This window comes from Oncorhynchus kisutch, linkage group LG24 (genome assembly GCF_002021735.2).
Source record: "Oncorhynchus kisutch isolate 150728-3 linkage group LG24, Okis_V2, whole genome shotgun sequence".
In the NCBI taxonomy this organism is placed as follows: domain Eukaryota; kingdom Metazoa; phylum Chordata; class Actinopteri; order Salmoniformes; family Salmonidae; genus Oncorhynchus; species Oncorhynchus kisutch.
In genome coordinates, this window is record NC_034197.2 from 4,996,020 (window position 1) to 5,023,576 (window position 27,557).

Below are 27,557 nucleotides of genomic sequence, written 5' to 3' on the forward strand. Positions count from 1 at the left end.
CCTGATTCCATTTCCAATACAATTAAGTTTTTCACCAGTAGACGGCGACGTTGGGCTATGAGCGAGAACGAGAGAAAAGCGTCACAGATTTAAGGTCCTGGGTGAAATAACATGTCTACTGGAATGTGCTCTTTTTGCAAAGTTTATTTATTTTATTTAATGAAAAAGAACGCCTGACTAATAAACATTTCTTGAAATGGCATTCCTCAGTACGGTTGAAAATATCAGATTTGAAGTCAATCTTCCTTTATACATCTATCTGATCCATTGTCTTCTTGTCATTCAAAGGAACTCTACTATCATCGTAACCCATATTCAAATGTAATTCTTTGACTTTTATTAATGAACCATTATCAATTTTTATAAATGTTCATAAATGTTTAAAATGCTTTATTGATTATTATACATACTAGATAACATGCTAATGAATTGTAATGCTTAAACACATTTATAAATGGTTTTCTAATGCTTGTTCATGAAAGTGTTACCTATTTACATAAGGTCTTAGTTTGTTTCAGGTCATAACTATACTGAACAAAAATATAAACGCAACATGTGAAGTGCTGGTCCCATGTTTCATGAGCTGAAATAAAATATCCCAGAAATGTTACATACGCAGCTTATTTCTCTCAAATTTGGTGCACTAATGTGTTTACGTCCCTGTCAGTGAGCATTTCCCTTTGATAAAATAATCCAGCCACCTGACAGGTCAAGAAGCTGATTAAACAGCATGATCATTACACAGGTGCACCTCATGCTGGGGGCAATAAAAGGCCACTCTAAAATGTGCAGTTTTGTCACACAACACACCACAGATGTCTGACGTTTTGTGTGTGCAAATGGCATGCTGACTGAATGACTCTCCACCATAACAGTTACCAGATGTTCATTTCTCTACCATAAGCCGCCTCCAACATTGTTTTAGTTTGGCAGCATGTCCAACTAGCCTCACAACCGCAGACCACGTGTAACCACGCCAGCCCAGGACCTCCACATCTGGCTTCTTTACCTGCGGGATTGTCTGAGACTAGCCACCGGGCCAGCTGGTGAAACTGAGGAATATTTCTGTTTGTAATAAAGCCCTTTTGTGGGCAAAAACAAATTCTGATTGGCTGGGCCTGGCTCCCCAGTGGGTGGCCTTATGCTCGCCCAGGCCCACCCATGGCTGCGCCCCTGCCCAGTCATGTAAAATAAATAGATTAGGGCCTAATGAATTTATTTCAATTGACTGATTTCCTTATATGATCTGTAACTCTGTAAAATTGTTGCATGTTGCGTTTATATTTTTGTTCAGTTTATTTACTACTAAACATCACTAAAAACAACAAAAGTATCAATCAAATATTATCAGTCTAAGTTGATATTCAAAGCATTTGGCAAGAATAAGAGAAATGTAATGTACTTTTTATTGTAAATAAAAAAGAACACCTCAAACAAAGTAGAAGAAACAAGCCACACAAAGATGAGCAACATTTGGCAGAGGTAGCAGCACAATGCAGGAAGTCCTTTTAAGCCCTCAAAGTTTGCTTTGTGATTTCACAACATTGAATAAATAATGCAGATGTTGCTATTTTTAGCTTTGTGGAATGCTTTTTACAGCTTACAACCAAAGACAAGTCGTCTGAGGATAGAATATAATAATTATATAATATACGAATCAAAAAGTTAACACAATAAAAAAGCATGGAAACAGGACGGTTTTCAAGAAAATGTTCATAAATAGTACAAAGACACACAAAATGTAAAATATGAAGCCCAATGCAGTGCACAGTAGCCTACACACAGTAGGGGAAAAAATACAATTTCAAGCGCACAGGGTTAAAAACTATGTACATTTTGCACTTTAATTAATGCTACAATATCAGGCTTCCTACCTTTTCATACTGTTGTGTGGGAAAGTGATTTTGCTGAATCATGCAGCTTAAATACAAATACCGTACTCTTATCACACCCACATAAAGCATTCTTCTGACTACTGAATATCTAACAAATACATTGTTCATGAGGTTTGTGGATGATATGGTGTGAGTCTCAGATGGCACCCTATTCCCTATACGGAGCATGACTTTTAAACGGAGCCCAGTGCACTAAATAGGGATTAGGGTGCCATTTAGGACACAAGCATGATATGCAGTAGTGAGCTTCCACAGTGTTTTTTTTATGGCTCTCTGATGGGGATCTGTTGTTTCCACACGTCCAGACGAGCGCCAGTCCATTGTTTGGTTTTATAACCATCTTTGCTGGTTGGTAGCCATGGCACCCAGGCCTCTGGCCCCGAAGTCTAATCCCGTCCGGTGTGGTGAAATTCCAGACATGGGCTGAATCATCCCAGTATTGCAGTCGTACTCCCAAATGTTATCATAGTCCATTTGCTGGTCATCTGGCTCAGATGGTTCAAGGTACGAGTTGTGATCTGTGGGGGCAAGAGAAACGATTCCCAGGCTTTTAGTTTGATAGCAGTAGAAGAAGAAGAATAGAAGGCCTCGCCCAGATTGGGAAACAGTTTTGGACCAGGTCCAATGTATATAACTCTCTCATGGTGTGAACTGCCTTCTTCGGCTTAACATACAATCGTACTGTGCTGTAAAACCAGTACTGTGGCATGCCTATACAACATCACCCACGTTTGTCCTTTGTTTTCTCCTGGGAATTGTGCAAAGACACAGAGCTTGAAATGATCACCGGGAATGTCCTAATATCCAATTACATCGTGGGTTATATTTGGAGGTAACCTCTTAAAACGCATCCTGTTTTTATATTAGATATCATATCTCTCTAGATATGAGCTAGAGAGAGTAGCCCTTGCCCAGTTGTGTGCTGTCAATCACAGTTGGTTGTAACCCTGTCTGGAACAGTGTTCTCTTACACTGGACCCCCCCCCCCCCCCCCCCATGAGACACCTGCACACATGGCATTTAAAGCTGGCCTAAGCTCCATTTCATTGGCACACCTGTGCATTTCCTGCACTTTTCTCTCTGCAGAGATAGCCTGTCTGACTGCATGCTGACAGTGACAAACACACCCAGTCCAATAGTCTACCGTTCTGTACCATACTGGCCTATACTGTATGTGTAAATATGCCCTGTTTTTCATGGAAGTTGTAAAACTACAGTCCCCCTATGAATAGGCTTCTGTGTCATTGAGGATTTTGAAGCAAATTGTTACCAACTAAGGCTGATTTTCGTGGGATTTAAGTGTGTGATTGACGATGTGACAATATCATTAGAGAGGTTTGAAATGGTGAGCATTCCTTTTTCTTGTCAGAAAGAAATGCTAAATACATAGTAAGCTAAAGGTAACCAACTTACTTGCTGTTTCAGTTTTAAAACATAGCATAACATAGTATCATTTTCTGGTCCTAACAGTACAAGGTGAAGAATGTTGTTCCATTGTGGGTGCAGTGTGCAAGTTTACATGAGCACGCTTGACATTCTTACCTGGTGAGAAACCATATAGCATCTGGGTGGTGTTCATAGCAGGCATCACGGGGAAGACCCTCTGTCAAAAGATGAGGACACAAAGTTGCTTCGCATGTACAAGAACAACAAATAGTACTTTAGGGGGGATTATTATAGAGTACAACAAATGGAGATTATACCCACAGTATTCAAAAATAAATATGATTGATCCATAATGCATTTAACTATGGCCGGAATTTAAACCTTACAGCGCTGTCGACAATGTGCCTTTTAAAGGCAATGTTCCTGTGTTTGTGGAGATTGCAGTCAAGATAAGGGCTGTGGATGTCGGCTTAATTCGAGAGCTTGGGAATACAAGGTTATATCTGCACAAAGATGATCCTGAGATAATTGGCTTTAAAGTTCCCGAACCCTCATTGGTTTGAATGGTGTCAGCATTTTTTATCTTGCATTCTTTTTATTTAACAACATGAATTGGGATATTTAGAGTACTACATACTGTAGGTAGAGAACATTGAACAGAACAAGGCTATGTCAATAACTATAATTTTGACAAAAATTAAGATAGAACCTTATAGTCCCAAGCTCTCATTAGAAATTACCTTTGAATGTCAAGCGCTACAATTCTCCAACACAGTATGGATTGAATCTCGGCCACATGCTTACCATACATACAAGGTCAAATAAATATTGCATTTACAACTCCACACTGTAAGTTGCATTGGCCGGTATATATAAAGTGTCTCAGAGTAGGAGGGATCTAGGACCAGCAGTAACGCTTTGTGATTGTGAGTCATTGAGTTTCAGTTTCTCACCTCCTCTTGCACTGCTTTGGGTGCAGGCAGCAGCCTCAGTCTGGAGACGGCCTTAGCTCTCTGGTCTGGCCCCTGAGGGCCTTCCATCTCCAGCCCCTGGCCCTGGATGAGTACGAGACTCCTCCGGCAGCGCTTGCCCAGGGGAGGGGTGCGCAGCTGGAAGGAGGAGGGTAGGAGATGAGGGTCCTGCTGCTGCTGTGGTGGTCCTCTCACACACTGCTGTTGAGGGTCAGAGGAAGAGAACATTAGAAAGCCATAAGGTCAAATTGGTAATAGAGGTAGAATTAAAGTAGTAAAGTACTTTTGTGATAAATGTTAAAAGGGTCACATAGATTTGATTGATTGAAAGAAATTGAATTGAACATGGAAAATGTTTTGAAAAGAAATGTCCCAATTTACACTACGAGCATTTATTAATTGGATGAAGTATCTGTCCAATGACAGTCATGCATATAAAGCCACTGAAGAGAAATGGACCGCAAACCTGTCAATGCTGAGACTAGAGTCCAGAAACACAACTGAAATTCCCGGGTATGCTTGTGGTGTAAACTGAGACGCTTGAATCCAGTATCATGACCCACTTACCGCTTGCTGCTGCCTGAGCCGGCTCTCCTCCTCCTGGGCATAGATGTCGGGGGTGCAGGGCTCGTCATACAGGGGCGACAGGGGCTGCCGGGGGGCGCACATGTCTGAGTGCCGTTGGGGGGCAGAAAGCGACGTGTACTTCAGGGACGTCTGTGGAGTGCTCCAGCTGTTGGACTGATCACACATGGATTTCCAGCGGTCATCATTATTATTCCGTCGCTCACAGTCAGTCTTTGCTCTCAGCACAGGACATGAATGGACATTCTCTTTTCTAGCGCTCTCACGCTCGGGGACTAGCAGACGCTAATCATTTAAGCCACACTTAGTGCTGGGATTTAGGGTAGGGTTACCAAGCGGAGAGACGGGGCTAATCTCAGACATGATCTACAGAGGGGTTGGGGGGAGTTGGAGGGTGTAGTCTGCTAGCGTGACAACTGTCCGAGTTCGTGTGCAGTGTGTGACTCGTGGAGTGTATGCCTCTAGCCTGCTACACTGATCTGTCTTTAGTGACTTTAGTGGGGCGGCGTAAAATAGGCTGCTCTCCCTGAGTGCTGTCTGATTTAGTTTAGGAACCCAATGACAGCCGAAGGTTAGGGAAAGTTGTTTCCTGTCCAGCACTTATGGGGTAATATCTTCCCTAAGACATATCTACTGAATTAAGCTGGAGAGGTACTGTAACATATAGTTTTTACACCGCTGGCAACTATCCTTCTACTCCTTTAACTGACAGCCCTGTTGTTTTGTGGTAGACTGTTTCGGTTCTTGCACACATGATGAACAGCAAAGCATAGTCCCAGAGGGAATATTCCATAATCAAGTTAGCGAGTACCTTGACGAGAGGGGCCTTCTCCAGATACTGTTGGGTGCTGGCGCGGTCACAGTGCAGGCCTGAGTAGGGCATGTTGTACACCGGCCCCTCAGGGGTGAGGTAGGAGCAGCGCTGCGGGGAGGAGTAGCGCTGCGACAAAGGTCGGAGGTCGCGCTCGGGCCTGGTGTGGGATGACACGCTGTTGCTGCGGCTTCCCAGTCGAGCCATCTCGGTGGACGTGGGCCGACTGGAACTGTACTGTAAGGACACACAGACAGAGGGCAAAGTTCAAGATGGTCAGTAACATCAAAACTAACAGGGGTGATACGAATTAACACAAAAGGGATGTGCCGGACCCGGACCCAGACTAAGTCTCGTTCTGAACTAAAAAGCACCAAGATATTCTCCATTGAGCATGCTTTTTAGTCCAGGGCTTAATTTGGATCCGGGAAATCCGGGATTTCCGGCCCAAAGAGTTCAAACAAATCTGTAATCTGGCGAACCTGTTATGATGCTACTGTTCCTATACCCGCCCTGAAAAGTAAAGTTCTATTCCTGCTTTGCTTGAATAGCACCCAAAGTCTAGCTGATGTTATTCGCTGCCAAATTGTAGGCAAGGAACATTGAAGATTTCAAATCATCTTAATTCGTCCCGGGGAGGTGCAGTTCAGTAGCTAAAAGTAGGCTACACACACCAAGAACAACATGTTTTCTGGGCAGAGAGCTTTTCCCGTTATAAGCTAATTGGATGAGCGACCAGTCTGCAGGGTCCTTCGTTATTTAGGGAGTCCGATCAAGGTCTTGATAGCGTACTGTTGATTCTTGAGGTCTCTCTGTTCTCAGGTAACCTGTTGATTGCTAAGGCAGCGAGTAAGTGCCCCTAATTTCTTATGGTCAAATGTGTCTTTATGGTGTTATATCGGAGGGAAAAAACAAATATGTTTTGATCTCGTTTTCGGGAGGCTTCAGGACTTCAGCGTTGGCTTGGGTTGTAACAGGAGAGGCACGGTCTAGACCTTGGTTAATAATTAACCTTTGGAAACGAAAAGTGCTCCTACTGCTCTGCCCAACTCCACCAAAACAAACAAGCTCTTTCATGATAGAGTCCTGTGGACATCAGATACGTGCTTTATACCAGCTACGTAAATACCCCCAACACAGAGCAGAGCCTTACAACACCACATGCCGTAGTGTAAAAGTACATACATTAACTTTACATGGGCATACCAGGAGTACACACTCAAATTCACTCTAGTTTCTTAGTAGAAAGCAGACCTCGGTCAAGCACTTTCGAACACTGTTTTTGAGGTGTACTTCATTGAGCTTGGAGTTTGCAATTTCATGTTAATTGTGGGCTGCTGTCTGTAATTGTTGCCTAATCCGTCGTCAGGATTGTGGAATAAATCGAATGTTAAGGTAAGATTTGAATGGAGAAAGCTGATCCAAGATCAGCGCTTGCCTTTCTTTTGATACTATCAGTATTGACACATGCATCCAATGATGCACTTGTGAACGCTCTCTTTACGTGGTGTTCTGGGAAGCACATGACAATTCTGGCCATTATAGGAACAATGCATCGTTAAAACACCCGTAAGTTCCATCGCTATCAGGAAACCAGGCCCTGAACAACCTAAACCAATCGCAGCTTGAGTATCTGAATGTATTTGACCTATGTATTTGATCCAGGTCTGGTAGAAAGTGTTCAAATGCACACTTACACACAGGGGTTCTGTGTACCCTGGGGACAGAGGGTTGTCCTCGTATCTGGGGGGGAACTGGAGGTGGTGGGATCCAGACCCTGAACCGCGTCCACTGTGGGACTGGCCCAGCCTCAGAGACTCCCCCCGACTCTGGCTGTTCCGACCCTGGCTGTTCCGACCCTGGCTGTTCCGACCCTGGCTGTTCCGACCCTGGCTCTGGCTGTTCACACTCCACCTGTCAAACTCTGGAGCCTAGTTGGAACAATACAGCACAATGTGTTAACAAATGAACCCAATGAAACGGACAGTCGAACAAAGTTCCAATTGAGGTGGAATATAGTTTGAGTTGCACATTAATGGATCATAAATAAGACAACGTGCTTGCACCAAACCAAAACAAGGTAACTTAGAATGGGTACAATAATGCAATATTCATAGCCTTGATATGGCAATAGCCTCCAATATAATGCTGTCCACAGGGGTTCCAATAGAATAGAATGAGGCTATAGTCAAATCAGGGCTACAAACATATTGCTGCTCTCGGATCAGTTTGCCTTTTAGATCATAATGAATATGAATAGGAGGGAACTGATCCTAAGTCAGTGTCTTACTTTGAGACACTATATGGATAATTAAAGATAGAGTCCTTATTTGCTCCATCTGTTTTTGGACTCCAACTCTTATTGTTCTAATCTAGGATGGTCCTGAGCTAACGGGGGGGGGGGGGGGGGGGGTCTCACCTCTCTCGGCGTGGGGGTGTAGATGATGTCATAAACGGGGGGCGGGGGACTGAGCACAGGGACATCAGAGGCTTTGAAGCACTGGATCCAGTCGCAGAACTCCCTCTTATCAAGACAGGACACCACGATAGGGTTTATCAGCTTGCCTGGGAAAGCAGAGCCAGTTCATGGATTCGGTCACTCATTGGAGTGTGCATGAGGCAATTTGCACTTAAGTGAACTTAATTTGCAATTTAGATTTAAAAATGAGTGTAGCTCAGCGGTCAAGTTACCTTCGATCATGAAGGTGTTGGGCTTGACGTCCTGGCAGGGTGTGGTCACAGTGATCATGTTGAGTGGAAGTTTCCCCTGTGATCACACACACACACTGTTACACACACTTCTGACACACAGACAGGTCAGAGGGAGACTATAACATGACAAAGTATGTCCTTGACTGTAATCAAGCTGTCATAGGCTATGAGTCACTCATACGAGCTAGAGGTGAGACTAGGGTCAGAGCAGTACATCTACTCTATGCTAAATATCTATACTGCAGCTAAGAGTAAGCCTGAGTACCAGTCTGTTTATGATTTCATGCCAACTCCTTGGCATGACAAGGATTTGACATGATGCCACAAACAGATCTGAGACCAGGCTAGCTAAGAGTCTATCCATGGTTCAGCGGGACGTTTTAAAATTACCTTGTAGAACAGGCCGTGGCACTCTTCTGATAGGATGATCAGAGTGGTGGGGTACATCACCAGTAGTCTGTCACTATGCTCCTATAGTGGACACAATAGCAACAATCAACTCTCACTGCATTCAATAGCTAATTCAATGTTCAGTTTCTTGCCATGGTGCGGATGTTTGTTTTCCTTTAAAGCACATTGCTTTGCATTCCATGTCTGAAATGTGCTGTGTAAATAAAGCTTGATTTGATTTAGATTGCATCTTGTGTTCAGTGTAAGGTGAAGTGTTGCTGTTACACAGTTCTACTGGGCTTTCTGTGTCAAATATTAAAGGCCCTTACAATGAAACAGTAGCTAAATGCAAGTGGGCTGTTATCTCCCCGACCGTGCGTGAGCGCGTGTGCTTGCATGTGTGCGTGGCTGACAGACAGCTGTGAGGTGAGACGTTACAGCTGTGAGGTGAGTCAAGTTGTTGCTTGAGCCAAGCAACTGCCTTTCACACACCCAGTTTACGAGCCCTCAAACTCCCCCCCCCCCCGGAGACTTCAACCAGCCTACCGCTATTTCCCACCAAACATTAATTTGCAGATTTACCCTCTCGGGCTACATGAGTCATGTTTTTTGATAGGTTTAAGCCTAGTCAGCAATGGGCAGCATGTACTGTGTGTGTGTGTGTGTACAATTATACTTGTGGAGACCAGAAGTCTCCAAAAGAATAGTAAACAAACAAAACATTTAGGTTTTTTTTTCGTTACAAGGTCAAATGCTATTTTTAGGGGGTTTAGGGGTAGGTTAGAATTAGTGTTAGAATTAGGTTTAGGCTTAGGAGCTAGGGTTAGGGTTAGGTTTTCAGGGTAAGGGTTTGGGAAAATAGGATTTTGAATGGGACTGAATTGTGTGTCCCCACAATGTTAGTTATAGAATACTGTGTGTGTGAGACAGTGAGCTCTGCGGTAAATGCTATTGATTGATTATGTTATTTTTTACTCATTCTCAGATCCCTGCTGTCAGTCTGATAATGGGTTGGAGTCATAACTGTCTACTAGACAATTCCACGAATCGTCTAGTTTCGCAAAACGACTTAGCAATAGTCAAGACCATGAACACACTATCTTATTCATCTATCTTAATATGCTTTCTTTGTTTATGAGCAAGTGTATTGTGCGCATTCAGGGTTCTTTGTTTTGGTGTTATTTCGATACTCATGTCAAACTTCCAGAGAAGATGGCCAAATGTTATAATTTTTTACTAACACGTCATGTTTTAGTGGCTATAATGTTTCAGTGGCAGGTTATAACATTTCAGTGATGAGTTATAATGTTTCAGTAACATGACAGGTTATAGCATTTCAGTGACTGGTTATAATGTTTCAGTAACATGACAGGTTATAACATTTCCGTGACTGGTTATAATGTTTCAGCAACATGACAGGTTATAACATTTCAGTGACTGGTTATAATGTTTCAGTAACATAACAGGTTATAGCATTTCAGTGAGGTGGGTGTTGTACCTGGCATGGGAGGTGCTGAAGGTGGACTTTGGTCACATAGGTGATGGGCCCCAGACTCTCACGCTGAGAACCCTCCCACTCATAGATGGGCTCTTTACTGATAGAGTTCCTCAGCTCCTCTCTCCCCTCCGTGCTCTCCTCTACTTTCTGCTAGAAACAGGTAGACATGTTTACATTAGCGAGGCATGGAAATAATCAACTTTACCCCACCAGTTATGAAGGATAAACATTAAACACATAGCAGAACTTCTCCACCGTGTGAGCTATTATTGCCATAACTTTGGGGCTTTTCCTCATTTAATAGTGGCACAGTCATGCGTAAATAATATCGTATACAACTGTATAATGAAACAAATTGTTCCTACACCAGCTGTTACTATTGCAGGTGCTACAGAAGCAAAACGGCATTCATTATTTTTTGCTTTTGTTTTCATTCTCAGAACATTGCATTGCTGAACTGTGCCCGTATACTTGTATTTCATCACCTATTTAATGTATGTGATCAGCCTTTTCCACACATGTGGGTGTAGCCATACTATGACCCTGTGCAGATGTGAGTCTAGTGATGTGGTCGTGGTGCGGTCACAGTCATGACCGCTCCCTGGGATCATGATGCCCTCAAGGAGAGACAGCCATGACTCAACACATCCTGCTGATGGACGACTTTTTAACATCAGGATCATCCCAGGGTGTAGCTCCTACGTTGGCCTACTCAACTGGTTTTCTTTCCTTCAATTCCATCTGACCTGCCATACAAATGAAACAGTATTATTTGATTACCTTAACCCTGGTGTAGGTCTCGAGAGGTGCAATGGGGTTGCCCCCGTTGATCTCGATGTGTTCTTTGAGCAGGCCAAACCACAGGTCCATCTCCTCCTGGTTGGAACAGTAGACAATGATGGGGTTCAGGCTGACACCTGCAGGGGTCAAAGATCATGGGGTCAGAGGTGTCAAGCCCTACCCTATTTATTTACAAATAGAAAGCTCTACGTTATGCCAATGGCAGCTTGTCGTCGCCGGTAAATCATGCTTTTGGGTGCTTTCGGGTTTCCCGCTATTTCAGAAAGAAACTATGTAAAAAAATATGTATATAAATAAGTACAGCTCCCTGTCATGTTAATTACACATTCTGTCAAACTTCCACAAAATATCCCCTGTAGCGTCAAAACAGGTTCGGTTACGTGTGAAACCACTGACTTATACAGGGCATTCGGAAAGTATTCAGACCCCTTGACTTTTTCCACATTTTGTTACGTTACAGCCTTATTCTAAAATGAATGAAATTGTTTGTTTTTTTCTCATAAATTTACACACAATACCCCATAATGTAAAGCAAATAAATGGTTTTCAGAATTGTTTGCAAATTTCTAAAAATAATTTAACGGAGATATCACAGAACGATGGAGGCCACTGTGTTCTTCGGGACCTTCAATGCTGCAGAAATCTTTTGGTACCCTTCCCCAGATCTGTGCCTCGACATAATTCCTTCGACCTCATGGCTTGGTTTTTGCTCTGACTTGCACTGTCAACTGTGGGACCTTATATAGACAGATGTGTACCTTTCCAAATCATGTCCAATCAATTGAATTTACCACAGGTTGACTCCCATCAAGTTGTAGAAACATCTAAAAGATGATCAATGGAAACAGGATGCAGCGGAGCTAAATTTCGAGTCTCATAGCAAAGGGTCTGAATACTTATGTAAATAAGGTACTTCTGTTTTATTTTATACATTTGCCAACATTTCTAAAAAATTATTTTCACTTTGTCGTTATGGGGTATGTGTGTACATTGATGAGGGAAAAATTATTGAATTAATATTAGAATAAGGCTGTAACGTAACAAAATGTGGGAAATGTCAAGGGGTCTGAATACTTTCCGAATGCACTATACATGTAAACCATTACAGTGTGTGACCTGCAAAAGTATTCATAAAGCATCTCAGATCACGACTGCTGATCTAGGATCAGGTCCCCCATGTCCATGTGATCTTATTCATTATGATCTAAAAGGTAAAACTGGTCCTAAATCACCACTTCTACTTTGAGATGCTTGACACATATGGCCCCTGCTCTCTTTAGCCTCCTAACAGCCCACCTAGCGGAGAAGTAAAGCCCACTTTCCTCCGGACTGCCTTCCTTCCCAAGAGGAATGTAGCCTACAGAACCTGATGTTAAAAGAGCTGGAATCTCCCTTTATCAGCCCTACACATACCAAAGATAACAGGCGAGATAGCCTCTTTCATTCCATTCCCACGCCTTCATCATTGTTAGCAGGGCAGGCCCCAGGCATAAGTGACATAAGCGATTGCTTAGGAACTGCTCTCAACTTACTTTGGAGAGTTGGAATAGTAGAATACACAAAGTACAAGTTCAAAATGTGGTTGTGCATTAGCTGTTTTTCTCTTGTTATGACAGTTACTGACAATCACTCAATATCATTAACATGGCATAAATCATGGCACAATCTTTAGAATATCAAGACATTAGCTTTAAAACTGCACAGATTTCTCTCCACCCTATGGCAAAATGGGAATAATTGCAGGAAATGTGTTATAAAAGTGCTAAATGTTCTCTCCACCCCATGGCAAAAAGTGTAGAACTGCAGGATATTTACTTTAAAACTGAAACATTTCTCTCAGACGTCAAGAGGAGGCCACTAAAAAGTGTTTCCCCCTTCCACCAAATCTTGCCTTGGGCCCCCAAAAGGTTAGGGCTGGCCTTGATCGTCAGGAACGCTTGCCTTGGGCCCCCAAAAGGTTAGGGCTGGCCTTGATCGTCAGGAACGCTTGCCTTGGGCCCCCCCAAAAGGTTAGGGCTGGCCTTGATCGTCAGGAACGCTTGCCTTGGGCCCCCAAAAGGTTAGGGCTGGCCTTGATCGTCAGGAATGCTTGCCTTGGGCCCCCAAAAGGTTAGGGCTGGCCTTGATCGTCAGGAACGCTTGCCTTGCCAGCTGACTGTTCCCTTATCGGCAGCCTTGCTGCTCTTATTTGTAGATTTTCTTTCTATTCATTCCAGCTTTCATTTTTGCCCTTGATCATGACACTCCCTCGGTTGAGGCATTTTTTCACGGGTCAAGCGAGGATGGAGAAAGCCTGACCGAGGGTATGACAGGTTATTTTTGGGGCCTAGCCCTATTGTTCTGACCCGTGGCTGATGTCATTAAGTGTTATTAACTGACTCATAGGAGTGCGAGAGTCCGGACTTCTGAGCCCATTGTGTCCAGCTCCCACTTCCTTCCCTTCGCCACACATTCCTGGCTGTGTTGCCCACTCATATGTCTCCCCCCCCCCCCCCCCCCCCCCCCCCACTCATTTCAAATGTATCTGTATCAGAATACAAAAATATGATGAATACACAGACTTACTCAAGTTATGACTGTTGCGACATGACCCTAACTAAACCTTTGTAGGAACTTTCCGGGACTTTCTAGGGCAGTATTCGGGAGTGTACGTGCACCTATCCATCATGCAAAGTCAACTCCTGTTGTTACGGCTTACGGGAACGCTGATTCATCAGTGTAGCAATGAGGAAGATGTGAAAGATTTTGATTCCGAGATATCGCTGCTGAGCACAATCTCTCACTTGACTCAAGAGTTTCGTCATGCTAACTCTACATGTGTTTCCAGTCAAGTGCACTGCAGCCTCCCTCTAGGTAAATAAAGGCTCTCTCAGAACAGGGAAAACATCTGAAACACAATATTTTATTAAATCAGTTTGTTCCAAGAAGTATATCTGAATGGGAAGTATGTTTTGGCCATGCGTAACAAAGAAAACATTTAGGGAATTATAAAGAAATACATAAATAAAGACTTTGAATTCTCCATGACTTGAGCTGACTTCATGTGTCTACAAAAAGTATCATATTAGTGTCATGTTGAATTCAGAGAAACAATGAAGATCCCATTATCACACACATTTCAATCCCAAACCATAACAACTCTAGCCCAGTTGCCAGGTATGTCTGTGCTTTAGCCAACTCTGTTGACCTTCATTGTCATGCCATAGAACCTACAATAGAGGAGCTGACTAAGGCACATCCGATATGGCAACCATGCTCAAATTAAGCTTACAACTCTTTTTGGTCATCATTATCAAAGACACATTGAAGTTGATAATGAAGTCCTTGAACATTTGGAGATCAGGGCAAAGCCTCTCAGAGAAGGAGTGCTGATCTAGGATCAGTTTTGCCTTTAAGATAATCATTAATAAGATTACATGGACAGATCCTAGATCAGCATTCCTACTTTGATATGTTTGTGGATACAGGCCCAGATCCTAAAAGGCCAAACTAGTAGGCATTAATTAGGGTGCCCCTGGAATGTGTTATAGATTATATGTCTTCACGGGGCTGAGAGCGGGCCCTGGCCTTTCTGCCTCGACAGCTGAGAGAGTTCAGGGGCACCTGTCGTATAACAAGTGGGGCTTTCAAGAGAGGCTTGGCCCCCTGACCGAGAGCAGAGAGGGGCAACTCTAGTTAGTTTTGGTGGTTGAGGGGAGGTGAAAGGGGTCATGGCACTTTTGAATCACCGGAACGTCGGAACATAAGAAACGCCCCCAGTTGAAAATAGCATGTGATGTTCGGCTTGGGATCGTGAAAGTGAATGTGGGCTCTGTCTGTCTTTGCTGAGAGAGAAACGAAACTTGAGCGCCGTGTGCTCTACGTCATGTTTTTGCACACGTCATCCATTGACAGCAATACAAGATTTCCGTGACAGTCGAGTTATGTGCACACATCTCATGTAACTTTGAGACTGGTTGAAAGTAGACAGGCATTTAGACACTACGATATTGGTGTTTTTATGTAAATGTGAACCAACATTCCTATATTTTTGTCTCAATTGTTGAGAATAAAACCTTGCCTAGCACACCACTGAGTTACATAGTAGCTTGAAGCTTGCCTGTGAATCATAAACAACTATAAACAGCCTACAAGACGATCCAATGGAAACTCAACACAGACTGATTGCCTATAGTCAATAGAAAAGATAAAACAGACGATTGCAACATCTCAGCGCTCCATGCTGTCTCAGTTCTGGATACCACTAGCACATGAAATTCATCGTTTTTTACTTTCAAGTTAAAGGTCAACTCACCGTTGATCTGTAATGCAAATTCCTGGGGTTGGCTGTAGTTACCGTTTTGCTGCAGGTTGCAGATGGTGAGCTCTTTCAGAGGAAGAGTCCCCTGCACAGCACAAAACACGAGTCAAATCTTAGTCGTTCAATCATTCCATTTCATCATACAGTATCATTGTCGGGACCATAGAAATATACTATATAGAAAAGATGGGGTACACTGTTTTTCATGCATACTGTACATCATAACTTAATATTCTTTGCCAAATTTGATATTTTTTCCCATTCTCTGTAAACTTAAGGAACAATAACATTTTAAAACCTATATGAATTGAAATCAGTCACTCCCCTTTATGTACTCTGAACATTATATGACTCTAGGACCGAGAAAATGTTTTCAAAATAGCTTCTGAAGTTTGGTGATTTTATGATCATAATTTGTTTCAGTTTTGGAGATTTTCATCCAATAGTCACGATATCGTAGTCCGGTCCTTGTGTTTTCCTTTTGTAAAAGATTTCAATCTAATTACATTTCTAATTTCCGCAAATATCACTATTAGTTTGGCTTGAAACTAAAGCTAGCCAGGTACATTTATGATTGTATCAGGCCTTACATTTGTCATCATTTACTCAATGACTAATATCCAATATCCAGCAGCTTCCCATCCTGTCACTGAGTCTGGTGCGAGTCTAGAGCTAACAAAACATAGACACTGTACCACAGTGATTCATGACTGCTCATACTTTGCGAGACAGGTCTAGGAGACAGAATCATACACACTATGTTTACCAACACACAAGCCGTTGGCAAGGAACGTATGTCTAGATGTCTAAAATGATGTAGCCTTTACATTTTTGTCATTTAGCGGATGCTCTTATACAGCGGGACTTGCACTCGCTGCACTGAACCTGCTGAGTCATAGTAAACATTTCCTCACCATTTCAGTGATTTGCGATCAATATAATAATACAGCAATATGTCCATAAATAACAGCCTTTGAAAAACAGTTGGTTGGAAAGCCTCACCTGGTAGGTGAGTCCAGTAGTGTTGTTTGAGACGAAATGAAGGTGTGTCTGGAAAAGGTCCAGGTAGCAGTCATGCACATCCTGGAGAGAGAGAGAGAGAGAGATCATAGCCGATATCGTCAAACCAATCTATGCAGGATTTAAGGTCTGGAACTTGAAGCGAGAACAGTATAACACCAGAATCCCATAATCTACTTTCAGTTTGTCTAATAACACCAACTGGAATATCACGTCATGACTATATGTCCATTACGGTCCTGAGGGGCAACATAGTCTTTGCAATTTACGTGTCCTATTCCTTATAAATTACCCCAAAAAATTGTTTGTTGTTTTTTGTTGTTGAATTTTACCCTCAATTTTGTGGTATCCAATTGTTAGTAGCTACCTTGTCTTATCGCTACAACTCCCGTACGGGTTAGGGAGAGACCAAGGTTTTAAGTCATGCGTCCTCCGATACACAACCCAACCAAGCCGCACTGCTTCTTAACACAGCGCGCATCCAACCCGGAAGCCAGCCGCACCAATGTGTCGGAGGAAACACCGTGCACCTGGCAACCACAGGAGTCGCTGGTGCGCGATAATACAAGGATATCCCTAGATATCCCTGTGTGTCGCCCCATGGACAGAGCCTGGGCGCAAACCCAGAGTCTCTGGTGGCACAGCTGGCGCTGCAGTACAGCGCCCTTAACCACTGCGCCACCCGGGAGGCCCCCAAATTACACTACTTTTGACCAGAGCCTAACATCCTCTTGACAACATGTTTCTAACGGGTTGGTCTTGTTCTTAATGATCCTATAATGCTGTCAACATTGGTTCATTTTACACCCATAGGAAGTGGTTTGCTGGGACTTGGATTATAAGAACTTGTGTTATTATGAGGACTTGTGTTATTATGAGGACTTGTGTTATTATGAGGACTTGTGTTATTATGAGGACTTGTGTTATTATGAGGACTTGTTTTATTATGAGGACTTGTGTTATTATGAGGACTTGTGTTATTATGAGGACTTGTGTTATTATGAGGACTTGTTTTATTATGAGGACTTGTGTTATTATGAGGACTTGTGTTATTATGAGGACTTGTGTTATTATGAGGACTTGTTTTATTATGAGGACTTGTTTTATTATGAGGACTTGTGTTATTATGAGGACTTGTGTTATTATGAGGACTTGTTTTATTATAAGGACTTGTGTTATTATGAGGACTTGTGTTATTATGAGGACTTGTGTTATTATGAGGACTTGTGTTATTATGAGGACTTGTGTTATTATGAGGACTTGTGTTATTATGAGGACTTGTGTTATTATGAGGACCTGTGTTATTATGAGGACTTGTGTTATTATGAGGACTTGTGTTATTATGAGGACTTGTTTTATTATAAGGACTTGTGTTATTATGAGAGCTTGTGGGATTTCCCAAAGAGCCACTTGTGATTTACAATCACTTCCTGACATTTGACAAGCCTAGCCCTCAACTGTTTTAGGGTTCACCTCTTTTTTAACAAAACAGTGAAGAAATACCCTCCTAGCTTTACGTTCGACATTGTATTGAGTTACCAAACAATGTGTTCTTTCTCCTATGACCTCATCCAACACTCCACTCTTTCAACCTTTTTTTCTCTCCATCTTCTTGACAGCATGGTTGCATCTGTGACAGATTCCCACGGTTGGGCGCCTGTTTTTTCATATACCTGTTCTGAGATCAGCCCTGAGTTTGTCTCAGGGAGGTGTTTCCCCTCAGCCTGTTCAAACACAGGTCCCCTAAGCTGAACCCTGTTTTGATTCATCACTGCCGGTCACCGCGTCAATGTTAGCTAAGCGCTTCACACTGCCACAGAGCATAGGCTACATCCTGTCCCTGTCCCACCTGTTTGTTTGGTTCACCTCCCGTCGGGGTGACTAACACGCTGTTTCACTATGGGGCTGAGGCTTGTTTAAATACCTCATTTATCACAGTGACTGTGTGGAGATATGTTTATTGTACGTTATCGTTGTTTCTGTTTCATCAATGTAGTTAGTTAAATACACTAACCTTTGTCGTTTGTTCAACTAACCGCCAATGTAAATTCTCCCCTTAACTCTACTTGTTGTTATAACGCAACAAGCAACCTGGTCTTAGTGAAAGACGTATAATACTATAATTCCTATGATATTGTACGACCGTTATTCCATTTATATTATAAACATGGGTGGTTCGAACCCTGAATGCTGATAGGTTGAAAGCCGTGGTATATCAGACCGTATACCACTGGTATGACATAACATTTATTTTTACTGCTCTAATTACATTGGTAACCAGTTTATAATAGCAATAAGGTACCTTGGGGGTTTGCGATATATGTCAATATACCAGCACTCCGCCCTTAGCCGTGGTATATTGTCCATATACAACACCCCCTCTGGCCTTATTGCTTAAATATAACCTACCGTAATGTAACATATCACACTAAATGGAGTGTCACTGATTTACGTACAGAATAATACGAATTGCTCCGAGAGCAAGTCTGTGTGTGTATGTCTGTGTGTGCATGTCTGTGTGTGTATGTCTGTGTGTGCATGTCTGTGTGTGTATGTCTGTGTGTGCATGTCTGTGTGTGTATGTCTGTGTGTGCATGTCTGTGTGTGTAGGTGTATGTCTGTGTAGGTATGTCTCACCTGGCAGTGGAGAAAGCGGAAACGGACTTTAGAATGGTGGACCATTCTGCCGTAGTTCTTGACATTGATGCTGCTCTTCTTCCAGCCGTGGACTGGGTCATAAGGGAACGGAGGGTCCCACTTAACGTTCTCGATCGTCTGCAGGTCTTTATGTGTCATTTCCTGCAACCGACAGTCACGTCAATGAACATTAGACCGATGTACACAACAAAATAACGTACCCCTTTCCTGTAGTCAATGACCAAAAGCGCCCTCTTTGGCCCCATGTGTGGAATGTTATTCATATTTTTCATATTTACATCATTAATAAAGTGTTTTGTATGTCAAACAGTTTAGTTATATATTTCTGTGATGTATACAAAGTGTCATATTGGGATTCAAACTCAACATGTAATACATTTTAACTCTACATCTGACATGGTACAGGTGTCTCCTCATTCAAAAGCCCTTAACCATGTGTGTGAGGTGTGTACTTTTGTTTCAAAGTAGACTTGTTTAAGACGACCAAGAATCACTCTGTGTGACCTTGATTTAGCCCACTACAGTAAAAGGTGAAATAAGTTTGGTTGTTAAGACAAGACTAACATAGAGGTAATGTGTTTTCTTAAAGGGTTATTTGGTTGTTAAGACAAGACTAACATAGAGGTAATGTGTTTTCTTAAAGGGTTATTTGGTTGTTAAGACAAGACTAACATAGAGGTAATGTGTTTTCTTAAAGGGTTATTTGGTTGTTAAGACAAGACTAACAGAGGTAATGTGTTTTCTTAAAGGGTTATTTGGTTGTTAAGACAAGACTAACATAGAGGTAATGTGTTTTCTTAAAGGGTTATTTGGTTGTTAAGACAAGACTAACATAGAGGTAATGTGTTTTCTTAAAGGGTTATTTGGTTGTTAAGACAAGACTAACATAGAGGTAATGTGTTTTCTTAAAGGGTTATTTGGTTGTTAAGACAAGACTAACATAGAGGTAATGTGTTTTCTTAAAGGGTTATTTGGTTGTTAAGACACGACTAACATAGAGGTAATGTGTTTTCTTAAAGGGTTATTTGGTTGTTAAGACAAGACTAACATAGAGGTAATGTGTTTTCTTAAAGGGTTATTTGGTTGTTAAGACAAGACTAACATAGAGGTAATGTGTTTTCTTAAAGGGTTATTTGGTTGTTAAGACAAGACTAACATAGAGGTAATGTGTTTTCTTAAAGGGTTATTTGGTTGTTAAGACAAGACTAACATAGAGGTAATGTGTTTTCTTAAAGGGTTATTTGGTTGTTAAGACAAGACTAACATAGAGGTAATGTGTTTTCTTAAAGGGTTATTTGGTTGTTAAGACAAGACTAACATAGAGGTAATGTGTTTTCTTAAAGGGTTATTTGGTTGTCCCTGTAGGAGAACACTTTTCTGGTTCCAAAGGTACAGAAGTGTAGCTCATTTGATATAGACATATACTGTATACAGGTACAGACATAATACGTGTGTTGTCTGATATGGTAAGATGAGACAATATGACATGAAATATTTGTGTACGTTAATGAAATATGTCTACGGTAGAGAGAGAGATGCATATTTTCAGCAGTCCTTACCTTCCTCGGGGTGACAGTGCAGAGGATATTGATGATGCTGTTGGACTTCTCCTGTCCTTCCTGGGGATAATTTTTACGGAACAAGCGGCTGCTGCTCAGGATGGAGAGGGAGGGAGGAGAGTGAGGGGAGGGGAGGGAGGAGAGTGAGGGGAGGGAGGAGAGTGAGGGGAGGGGAGGGAGGAGAGTGAGGGGAGGGAGGAGAGTGAGGAGAGTGAGGGGAGGGGAGGGAGGAGAGTGAGGAGAGTGAGGGGGGAGGGGGAGAGTGAGGGGAGGGAGGAGAGTGAGGGGGGGAGGGAGGAGAGTGAGGGGAGGGGAGGGAGGAGAGTGAGGGGAGGGAGGAGAGTGAGGGGAGGGAGGAGAGTGAGGGGGGGGGGAGGAGAGTGAGGGGAGGGAGGAGAGTGAGGGGAGGGAGGAGAGTGAGGGGGGGGGGGGGGGAGGAGAGTGAGGGGAGGGGAGAAGCATGTGTTAGAACTTGTTTACCATACAGGCCTGTAGCCTATCTGCTTGCTGTGCTACTAGTTGGGTTCCCAATGGCAGATAAAAACAATGAGTTCAAGACAAACGTGTTTCTTTCTGAAGAGCTCTCTTGTCTGGTTTTTGTTTTGAAAGAGTGTGTGGAGTGTAAAAAAAACAGCTTGGTGTCACATTGTAAATCTGGGCTTTTTTTCCTCTGGTTTCTCCAAGTGGTCAAGTTCCCATTCCAACACAACCTTTGCTCTTTTTTTTCTTGACAGCTTAATGACGCCGAAATGTGGTTTGTGTCTCACCGTGTCATCTCAATTGACCAGGAACCCCCTTGTCAGTTCCGTTCGATATCACCAATTTAAATGAGCAGAACAATCAGGGCTTGTGTCTGAGATAGGCAGGGCATGAATAGATGAATCAGGCTTCAATGTCTTCCTTTGTCACGACTGACCCCTATCTGTCATCATTAGTGTCCCATCTTTATAACGAAGCATTTCCGGTGCATTGATAAGAGAGGGAGTCAACTTTTACAATCTCCCTCGAGTCTATCTCCCGGTGTCCAATCTGAATGTAGTTAGCATAACAACAAAGATATTGTTCGCACTATGTGGGAATCAACTTCGGATCAGTATCTGATAACTGACTAACATGACTGGCAAGCATCAATCATCAAATAAAGAGATCACAATTTGGCAGGGTCTTGTTCTTTGAGTTCTGAACAGAACCATATGTTGTGTACACTGACTGTCTGACGCAGTCCAGAAATGTAAATTCAAAGAGGAATGCAGATAATAGACAGGTAGCTGCGAACCTAGCATTCTTTGTGTCACTGGATTGGCATTGACATTCACTCGCTTGGCTCTGTAGGGAATACCTGAACTGAACCTGGCCTGTTTCGCTAACACACAGGCAGCAGGACACTGATGTTATTGTTCCAAGTTGAAAAATGGATTTACTTGTAGAGTATATTGTTCCAAACAATGTCTTAAAATGAACAACATCAAAAAGGGTAGTTTTGAGATGTTCATATTAAATATATGAATGTGAAAATGTGTATTTCGACATTCTCCATATTTTAGAGCACTCTGCATGGAGTATAATGACACCAAGATGTTGTCTGTATCATGTCCGATTCCCAGATCACAGGGTCTTTACAGGAGGCATATATACAGTAGGTCTAAAAAGGGCCTAAAATGGACACACTGATCATGATGAAAAATAAATCATGGTTTGGGATACAAATGTAAAAAGCATGTCAAACATCCTTCTCCCAATGAAGTTTCTATGTGAGAATTGCCAGAACAATCTGAGATACCAAAAATATGTTCCGCTGTGGGGAATTGCCCATAAGAAAAAGCATTTCTCTGAGGGTCAGAAAGTCTTGACTTATTTATACTGATAGTTCATTAAAGTAGCATAAGAAAGTCTTGATTTATTTATACTGATAGTTCATTAAAGTAGAATAAGAAAGTCTTGATTTATTTATACTGATAGTTCATTAAAGTAGCATAAGAAAGTCTTGACTTATTTATACTGATAGTTCATTAAAGTAGCATAAGAAAGTCTTGACGTATTTATACTGATAGTTCATTAAAGTAGCATAAGAAAGTCTTGACGTATTTATACTGATAGTTCATTAAAGTAGCATAAGAAAGTCTTGATTTATTTATACTGATAGTTCATTAAAGTAGAATAAGAAAGTCTTGATTTATTTATACTGATAGTTCATTAAAGTAGCATAAGAAAGTCTTGATTTATTTATACTGATAGTTCATTAAAGTAGCATAAGCTTACAGCACCGCTAATCAATTCTTGAGCAGTCGTCCAACCATTACAAGATAATTCTTTCATGACCAGGATATTGACACTTCATGTTCTGGCAGTGTTCCTATTCAATTCGAACCAGTCTATTCTATTCTAATGGGGCTTAGATCCTGATAAGAGGAAGCAACCATATGATCTGACAACCGACATATCAGCTTAGATGCAAATAAGAGGCAAATGGTAACTGCAGTACACACATACAGTTTAAAACACCGTTTTAATTATGGTTCACACAGTCAGAAAGATATCACTGCTCATGTGCTCTCGTGTACCTTTGTGATCCTGACTCTGACCCCATTAACCTCACAACCTCCATTTAAACCACACAGCTCCAACGCTGTGAAATACCAGGATTCCCTACAAGCTGAAACAGCCAGTCTAAAACAACACACCACAACAAATGAGCCAGACACGTATGACATTTAGGCTCCGTCTTGAACAAACACCAGACGTACAGTGAAAAGACAAAGTTGAGTGTTTTGTGAGGGATTGTTATTCCTTCCTTACCTGTTCCTGCGTATGAAACTCTTGCTGGAGAACCTGAAGTTGTGTTGAGGAACACATGACATGCTGCTCCCCATGTTGCTCTACTGTTGTTGGGGCTGTAACCTCCTCTGTAGACGTCCTGGATTGTATTCCCTGTGTGATGGTGAATGTGTAATCCAAAGCAGACTGTATGGTGGTGTGCTCCTTGCTGAAGTCAGGCAGATACTGAGGGAGAAGTGGGCAGGGCTGAGTGCTGTATAGACAGACTGGTGTGTGTGAGGGAGTGAGAGCGTGTGTGTGCAGGGGGAGGGGCTTTGAGTTGTGACAGTGTGTGTGTGTGTGTGTGTGTGTGTGTGTGTGTGTGTGTGTGTGTGTGTGTGTGTGTGTGTGTGTTCGTGTTTGTGGGGTGAGGGATTTCACACCATGCCTGGGATCCCTCTGTTTTAAAGCCATTCCACAACAAAGACGGGGCCCAGCGAAATGTGCCATTTCACACTTTTCACCAGCCAAATGGCCTCTTCTCAATGTTTGAAGGCCATCATGAGAAGATACAGGTCACTTTGAGTGATGGTGGTTGATGGTGGTGTCAGACTGGGGCATGTCTGAGCATGAAATTGCCTGTGGCCCAAAGGAGTGTTTATTATGGCCCCACATACTTTGAGCACAACAAATTAATTCTGAAATGTATGTAATGTTAATTTATTTTACCTTTATTTAACTACGCAAGTCAGTTAAGAACAAATTCATATTTACAATGACGGCCTACCCCGGTCAACCCTAACGACGCTAGGCCAAACAACGGCATACAACACTCCTTCTGTGGCCACCAACTGCTCTTAAATACTAGTAAAACGAAATACATGCTCTTCAACCGATCACTGCCCACAACCTGCCCGCCCCGACGAGCATCAGTACTCATGATGGTTCCGTGTTATAATATATTGACAACTATAAATACCTAGGTGTCTGGCTAGATGGTAAACTCTCCTTCCAGATTCACATTAAGCATTTCCAATTCAAAGTTAAATCTAGAATCGGCGTCCTATTTCGCAACAAAGCCTCCTTCACTCATGCTGCCAAACATACCCTCCAACACTTTACTCAGCAAATTGGATGCAGTCTATAGCAGTGCCATCCGATCGAACCCACAACCTTGGGGTTGCAAGCACCATGCTCTTCCAACTGAGCCACATGGGTCAACAAAGGAAAGAAAAGTGTTAATATAAGCACTGTTGAGAAAAGTATATTTTTGAAAACATCACTTTAGACCCAAAATTAAATTAGTATATTACATGACATTTGACAAAATGAAGATATCATACTTGTACAGCAGACCATGAGAATATTATGTAATTACTGTATTTGACCTATTTGTCTCTAATATGTGTACACTGTTTAAGCCTTGTATGATTGTTGCATATGAAATATAGTCCCACATTTAAATGAAATCCATCCTCATGATCCAATGCTGAAGCAGTTACCGGTCAGTGTGGGATAGGGGGATTCTACAGTTTCAGCAGGATGCCATTTGGTATACACAAGCTCCTGTTTACCTAAAAGAACACATTAGACAAATGATATCCTGTTTGATTTATCAAAAGAACCAGCCAGGTGAATTTCATTGTCATTCACACTAACGTGGAACAGAGGAAAAGTGAAACAAAAGCGAAACAAAGTATCTGCTATATACTTCAGGACTAGGAGCGATGCAACTGTTTCCCGGATTACATAAAAGCATATTTAGAGGTTATTATGAGTAGAGAGGGCACACCTTTATATACTGAAAAACCTAAAATTTTCCATTCAAAATTATACCCCAAAACAACAATTCTTAAATAGACGGTGATTGTTTCTCGGGTCAATCAGACAGTGAGTCACAAACTAATGATCGCCTGTGGGTCATCCCACATACCAAGGCTTTAATTCCAGTTTCTGTCCATGACTGGGCTTTAAATGTCATGGCAATGGATTCACCCCAGGCACTAATCAGTCATCATCCTAGTTAAACACACTATTGGGAATCTCCACTCTTCAAGATGGCAATCTAAAGCCTGTCTGAAAAGCCACATTTACCATAACAAGGTTAGGTGCTACTCAAGCATGAATAATTTAATCAAGGGGGAATGTGGAGTATAGCTGTAATTTGATAGAGACAAGCAGCCATGGTGTGTTTCAGATGTAACATTGAGTGAGAAAAAAACTAGAGGCTGTCCATGACTTTTCTGATGTAGCCTAATTGTATTTATTTATTTTATTTGACTCTTATTGTACCAGGTAAGTTGACTGAGAACACATTCTCATTTTACAGGAAGGAGCTGAGGAATAATTACAGGGGAGAGTGGATGAATGAGCCAATTGTAATGATGTTGCATACAATGACTGATAGTCTCTATGCCAAGCCACATAAGTACCCTAACACATAGTGCCCCCTAGTCTCTTATTATTCCCTTATCTTAGTATGAATAAAAATACAAATGAAACTTGTCAAACATAAAATAACGTAAAACGTATTTTCTAAAGTGCAATACAATTGATGAGGCAGTGGAGTTTGTAAAAGTGTTTCACCTACATTACAGCCTTTTATAGTTATAACACCCCGGAGCAAACAAGCCAACCACGAGTTGGCAGGTATATACCAAAATCTGAAGCGATTTATTGACTGTGTAGTCTAGTGTGTGACGGATGAGTGAGTCTATCATAGGATGTCATGGAAAAATAAATGTGCGCGCTTGTCAGCAACTACACACCAAATGGTGACTCACCCATGCAGTCACCGAGCGCACTCCAGTCCAACGCGCATATCCCAGAAGGAAGCAGCGCTCCTTATGAAAACTGACAGTTCGGGAAAGTTCTCTGCCGTCACTCCGGTCTCTGTCGGGTTTCGATTGCATTTCTGCTGAAGTGCATAAACTGTCCTACACAAAGACGTGATACCGTGAAAAATAAAATAAAATCGCCAAGTGCCAAAAAGCAATCCAAACCCTCATAAACAGGCCTACATATTTTCTGTTCATGTAGGGCACTGGGCACACCTAACAGCTACCCAATTATCATATCAAACTTCTAAAACTAAACGTAAATAGTAGTATACAATCATTCAATTAGGTCAGTTTTGTGAAGATAAATGACCTACTTAATGTGATATCTTTCAAGATGACAGTCATTTATTTCATGTTTGCTGGATGGGGATTTTTCTTCTAGTGGGCCCTAAATGAGATACCATCTCTTTATTCCCAACAAGGATGGATTTACACAACTTTGTCCTATGATTATGTGTCATAGCATGCTCAATGGGTAGAGGCAATAGGCTGCGTTGCCACAATTAGCACCACACTGTAATAATAACAAGCCATTCAGGTCTTTTTGGCCATGTAGTGTACGATCCATATCAAATCTCATTTTATTGGTCACATACACATGATTAGCAGATGTTATTGCGGGTGTAGCGAAATGCTTGTGTAGGCCTATAGCGGTAGCAAACATATGAAATAATCTACTTTTGGCACCCAGGTATACTGAGATTATTAACCTTTTGTGACTAGGGGGCAGTATTTTCATTTTTGGAGAAAAAAAACGTTCCCGTAGTAAACGGGATATTTTGTCAGGACAAGATGCTAGAATATGCATATAATTGACAGCTTAGGATAGAAAACACTCTAAAGTTTCCAAAACTGTAAAAATATTGTCTGTGAGTATAACAGAACTGATGTTGCAGGCGAAAGCCTGAGAAAAATCCAATCCAGAAGTGCGTCATGTTTTGAAAGCGCTGCGTTCCAATGCGTCCCTATTGAGCAGTGAATGGGCTATCAACCAGATTACTCTTTCTCCGTATTCCCGAAGGTGTCTACAGCATTGTGACGTAGTTTTACGCATTTATGTTGAAGAATACCCCTAGGCGGCTACATTGCGCAAGTAGTCACCTGATGCTCCCAGAGAGATTCTCGTGTAAAATACAGAGGTAGCCATTGCTCCAATCAGTCCTACTGAAAAACGAATTGTCCCGATGGATATATTATCGAATAGATATTTGAAAAACACCTTGAGGATTGATTATAAACAACATTTGCCATGTTTCTGTCGATATTATGGAGCTAATTTGGAATATTTTTAGCCGTTTTCGTGACTGCAATTTCCGGGCGTTTTCTCAGCCAAACGTGAAGAACAAACGGAGCTATTTCGCCTACAAAAATAATATT

At 42.0% G+C, this 27,557-nt stretch overlaps 1 protein-coding gene across 2 annotated transcripts; it reads right to left on the minus strand.

Moving 5' to 3' along the window:
- Window positions 1-1,392: 1,392 nt before the first annotated feature.
- On the minus strand, window positions 1,393-23,589 carry LOC109869649 (pleckstrin homology domain-containing family N member 1-like). 2 transcript variants are annotated; one of them, XM_031804240.1, is made up of 16 exons: window positions 23,383-23,589; window positions 20,587-20,677; window positions 19,007-19,168; window positions 16,352-16,432; window positions 15,344-15,434; window positions 11,029-11,165; window positions 10,249-10,395; window positions 8,751-8,831; window positions 8,340-8,415; window positions 8,068-8,213; window positions 7,346-7,579; window positions 5,649-5,885; window positions 4,820-4,993; window positions 4,235-4,453; window positions 3,438-3,498; window positions 1,393-2,413 (listed from the first exon to the last, which is right to left on the minus strand). In XM_031804240.1, the coding sequence occupies exons 1-16, from the start codon at window positions 23,454-23,456 to the stop codon at window positions 2,226-2,228; spliced, it is 2,199 nt and encodes a 732-aa protein (XP_031660100.1). In that variant the 5' UTR covers window positions 23,457-23,589; the 3' UTR covers window positions 1,393-2,225. The 2 variants fall into 2 exon arrangements, with proteins under 2 accessions (XP_031660100.1, XP_031660099.1); XM_031804239.1 differs by having other exon boundaries at window positions 10,249-10,398.
- Between the last annotated feature and the right edge of the window lie 3,968 nt (window positions 23,590-27,557).

Excerpts from the sequence above, each read along its gene's own strand:
- LOC109869649 (XM_031804239.1), bottom strand. The coding sequence starts at position 23,456 with ATGGGGAGCAGCATGTCATGTGTTCCTCAACACAACTTCAGGTTCTCC. Across the intron at positions 11,166-15,343 it reads ATTTGCATTACAGATCAACG|GTGTCAGCCTGAACCCCATC; the intron begins GTGAGTTGACCT and ends TGACCCCTGCAG. Across the intron at positions 4,454-4,819 it reads GGCTCAGGCAGCAGCAAGCG|CAGTGTGTGAGAGGACCACC; the intron begins GTAAGTGGGTCA and ends GACCCTCAACAG.